At 36.4% G+C, this 5,083-nt stretch overlaps 1 protein-coding gene across 1 annotated transcript in view; it reads right to left on the reverse strand.

The window, feature by feature from the left end:
* Positions 1–3,526: 3,526 nt before the first annotated feature.
* The window catches only part of LOC107698931 (tensin-3-like), a 40,229-nt gene continuing 38,672 nt past the window's right edge, over positions 3,527–5,083 (reverse strand). Inside the window, exon 25 of the mRNA XM_016500073.1 lies at positions 3,527–4,517. Coding sequence (XP_016355559.1) covers positions 4,376–4,517 — 142 coding nt within the window. The 3' untranslated portion in view covers positions 3,527–4,375. The remainder of the gene's footprint in view (positions 4,518–5,083) is intronic.

A 5,083-nucleotide genomic window follows, 5' to 3' on the forward strand; every position in this document is an offset into this window, starting at 1 on the left:
GTATATATCAAGTTAATATTTTAGTTTTTCTTTTCTTTTTTACATTTATTCCAAAATAACTTTTAGAACAAAGTATCAAATTTCAGTGTTGTGTATTTTATTTGTGAAATCATGTTTAGTTTTTAATACACACACACACACACACACACACATACACACACACACACAGGTTTGTTTTTGTGAAAAGTGGGGACATCCCATAGGCGTAATGGTTTTTATACTGTACAGACCGTATATTCTATTGCCCTACACCAGCCCTACCCCTAAACCTACCCCTCACAGGAAACTTTGTGCTATTTCAGATTTTCAATACACTCCATTCTGTGTGATTTATAAGCGTTTTGAAAAGTGGGGACATGGGGTAATGTCCTGAAAAGTCACCTTCTCCTTGTAATACCTATGTCATACCTTTGTCATTATACAAATTTATGTCCTCATTTGTCACAAAAACGCGCACACACACACACACACACACACACACACAATCATGCTAAACTGATCTTTAATAAAATACTTGATTTGCATGTGGTTCCTCTCGTGAGAAGCTGTGGTCAAACACTTTTAGCTGAAGTGGTTTAACAGATTTTATCTGGGTGATGTTTAGGTGTAAAAGCCTGAACACAGAGTATTTTGTGTAGTTTGTGTGCTCAGTAAAAACACAGACGAAAGAAAATCCACTGTTTTTGAAATTTTTATTAGTCAAAAAAGCATCACTGAAAATAAGAGGAAATACAAAGCCTCAAAGGTAAAATATGACGGTATTAAAAAGAGTTCAATTCCTTTATGCAAAATGTTTGGAATGGTTTCTGTAGGTTTTAAGACAGTAAAATTAAAGGGTTAGTTCACCCAAAAATGAAAATTCTGTCATTAATTACTCGTTTCAAACCCGTAAGACCTTCGTTCATCTTCGGAACACAAATTGAGATATTTTTGATGGGATCTGAGAGCTGTCTGACCCTGCATAGACAGCAACACAACTGAAATGTTCCCAAGTCCAGAGACGTAGCAAGGATATCTATAAAATCCATGTGACATCAGGGGTTCATCCACAATTATACGAAGCTACGAGAATACTTTTTGTGCGCAAAAGAAAAAAAAACGACTTTATTCAACAATTCGTCTCCTCCTTTCCCTGTAAACAGCGTATGGTGTTCTGTGTCAGCTGCGTCACGCCGGATCTGTTTCCTACGTTGTTGTGATTTGATCTGAATGGAAACAGCGTATCCAGCGTGACGCATGTATGGTTTGTTAGGATCGGACAATATTTGGCTGAGATAAAACTATTTGAAAGTCTGGAATCTGAGGGTGAAAAAAAATCAAAATATTGAGAAAATCACCTTTAAAGTTGTCCAAATGAAGTTCTTAGCAATGCATATTACTAATAAAAAATTAAGTTTTGATATATTTACGGTAGGAAATTTACAAAATATATCCATAGAACATTATCTTTAGTTAATATTCTAATGATTTTTGGCATAAACGAAAAATTTATAATTTTGAGCCATACAATGTATTTGTTGGCATATGATCTCTGCTTATATTCTCCTAAACCTAAAACCAGTCTTATGTTAACATTTAACAGCTTCCAATTGATTATTTCCTATATCTAGTACACCTTTAAAAGCACATTTCCTTACCGTTGGTTTGATAACACTTTAATGTAGAAACTTTACTTCAAGTAAGAAATACTTTATTTTCTTTCTTCCCTAAAATTCCTTACAATATATTAGTGCATTTTCTTTCCAGATAGCACACATACACAAAATTGTTTTTTTTTAATCTATTTTATACTTATTATTATTATTATTATAATTGATTGTAATAATTATTATTGTTTTTAGAAGGGGTGTTCTGTGGTGCCATGTCTGAAAGTTGTTGAAGATATGGGGAAGACATGAGTCAAGTCACCTTTATTTATATAGCGCTTTTAACAATACAGATTGTGTCAAAGCAACTGAACAGCATTAATTAGGAAAATAGTGTGTCAATAATGCAAAATGACAATAGTAAACACTCATTTTTCAGTTAAAGAGAGTTCATCATTGAATTCATGACATTGATTCAACATACAAATCTTGTTAAAATTTCAACGTTGATTTCAAAGTTTTTCTGTTAACGTTTTCAACCGTTCAGCATTAAACGTTGTATCAACGCTGTTTCAACACTGAAACAAGAACTGACTTTTTTTTTTCAAAGCTGAAGGTCGGTCATATGCCATCCTAATGAATATTGACTGTAGTAAAGGGTGACAGCTAGATTTTCCAGTAGGCAGAAGTGCTTTAATAATTCTGCCTGTGACTCACACACTGATCTACAGAAATGATCCAGGTGAATAATGCAGTTGTCTATTAGACCAGTGATCCCTCATCCTCCAGTCCAGCAGGGGGCGCAATGCAAGCTGCTTCACATCCCTCCAGTAACTCCACAGAAGATGGTCTTTCAAACTGAAACATGGGGATGAGGACTGGTTTACTGGTAACTGGGTATTTCATTGTGGTGCTGTGGCATTAATAGGTAAACTCCGGTCAACTCCGTAGCTATTGACGGGATTTGTATATTTGCTGCATAAATACTAAGAGTATCTTTCTAACTTTTTACCCCAACAGTTCAAATTCACAAAGGAACTACAATTGTGTGTGGGAAGAGCTTCTCGCTGACCGTTAGCTGTTAGTGTCCAGTGATGCACCTTTGTGTTGTTCCACCGTTGAGAAATGCAATGTTTGCGAATGTTTTATGGAACGGTGTTTTCAGGAATTGTCAAATCGCTGAACTGTGTTCACAACAGTGAAACTCGTGACCATAGTTGGCTAACAATGCTTTTGGAAAATACACAAGCATTGGGACACACCTCTTAAATACTCCATTCAGGTATTTAAATCTGACCCATCGCCACAGGTGTGTAAAATCAAGCACTAGCCATGCAGTCTGCATTTACAAACACTGATGAAAAAACTGTGATAATGCAATCAGTCAGCTAGATATCAAGGTAGGCCACGCTCAACTGTAAGTGGTATTATTGAGAAGTGGAAGCATCTCAGCCATGAAGCTGAAGATCTTGTAAAAGCACAGAGCGGGTCCCCGAGACTGAGGATCATGGAGAGGAAAAGTCACCAATGCTCTGCAGATTCCAGAGCCGCAGAGCTCCAAACTTCCACTAGCATTAATAACAGCTTCATGAATGGGTTTTCATGGCCGAGCATCCTCATGAAGCCTCACATCACCAGTACAATGCCAAGCGTGGGATGATGGACAGATACTGGACTCCGGAGCAGCAGAAACCTGTTCTGTGGAGACCAATCACACAGTCTGAACAACACCAGGTGAGTGAATGATTGCTGGGTGAACAAACCCAGAGATATAATGACTTTTGACCTGTACAAGACAACAATACTGTGTGAATGAAGTACCCAGATCTGTGTAAATGAAGATGACCAGCAGCATTACATGACAGACAGATGTCCCAGGTAACACAAATGTTCATCAAATCTGCAGCCTTAAAATAAATTGATAAAACATATCTTAATCATTTCTGTCTGTATACTCTTTATTTCTCAGATTCTGCCACTGATGGAAGCAGCTGAAGTACACGAACAGACATTCAAAAACATGATATTTCAGATATTCAGAGACTGTGTGAGTGAGTGGTTCATTTCAGTTTCTGAAAATCACCAGTGAGTTTAACAACATCAAGTATAAATAACCAGAGCCCTCAACAGTTATCTGTGTGAACATCAGCACATTTGTGTTCCCTGCTGATGCATTATCACATGTATGATCTGTTCAGACGAGTTTATAAGAGTCCACAGAACAACACAGATCATTAAACCAAGCCTGATTCTCTGGACACTATCATACAGATACTCTTGTACAACATACGACTTTATATAAAAACAGCATCATGACATGAAGAACAGATTCACAGAAGCCTCAAGAGCAGTCATATTCATTCACCTTGTGAGCACTGATTCTGACGACAAACATGACTACAGACATCTCAAACTATTTCACATGCATAACCTTTCTATATATATATATGCATATATGAAGTATCTTTTTTTTCTGCAGAAAACGACTTGGCTAATAGAAATTTGCATGTAAAAAAATAAAAAAAATACTAAATATATAGATATCTAAAATGCAATGACATTATAAAGATGTTTTTGGTTTTATGTCATCAGTAGTGACATACATTACACATAAGATACTAGAAATAATTTTAAAAAGCATTACTGTCCATAAACATGTATGTTGAGATTTATTTCCAATGAGAATAATTCTGTGTAGTCTGTGTGAACCACACTTACACTGTCAATACACAAATATATAAACACAGTGAATGCAGGTTTTCAGAGGGTTTGTCTGGACTCCTCGTTCATCACGTCCTCTGAGAGCCGATCATGACTTTGGAGACGAAGTTGACGATGGCGCTGGCGGGCTGCTCGGGGTCGTGCTCCGCGAACACATGACACACGTTCTCCAAACCGCTGCCTGCTTTCCTCGCCACAAACCCGAAGATCCTGCCGCGGAAGGAAGTCGTTTAGCAAAGGCCTGCTTTAACCCTCTGCTGCTCTACATTTCTGACCAACAGAACTGACATTTTTATTTGTTTTTAGGGCTGTCAGTCGATTAACATTTGTAATCTAATTAATTACATGATGTGTCGATTAATTAATCTAATTAATCGTAAATTACATTTGGCTGTGAAAATACCCCCAAAAGATTATTTAAAGCAATTTTTTGTGTTAAATGAGAAAGTATTAAGTAGACATTACAAATCGTAGCTTTAGAAAGACATATTTTGTTTGATTCAACATTAAAATGTATTACACATAAACATTTAAGCTACAATGGCCTAACATAAACTATGGAAAAGAAGATAATTTGAGAAACGTTCATGTTTAATACTTATGTTCATGTTCATTCATGCATTGGAAGTCATTGGTAACCAAAACAGCTTTGTTACCAACAGTCTTCAAAATACTTTTTTTATGATCCACAAAAGAAAGTAATCATTCAGGTTTGAGTAAATGATGACATTTATTTTTTTTTGGGTAAACTATCCCTTTAACGCCCCGCACCACGC

The sequence above is a fragment of the Sinocyclocheilus anshuiensis genome, unplaced genomic scaffold (assembly GCF_001515605.1).
Source record: "Sinocyclocheilus anshuiensis isolate Anshui unplaced genomic scaffold, SAMN03320099.WGS_v1.1 scaffold270, whole genome shotgun sequence".
NCBI classification, from domain to species: Eukaryota; Metazoa; Chordata; class Actinopteri; order Cypriniformes; family Cyprinidae; genus Sinocyclocheilus; species Sinocyclocheilus anshuiensis.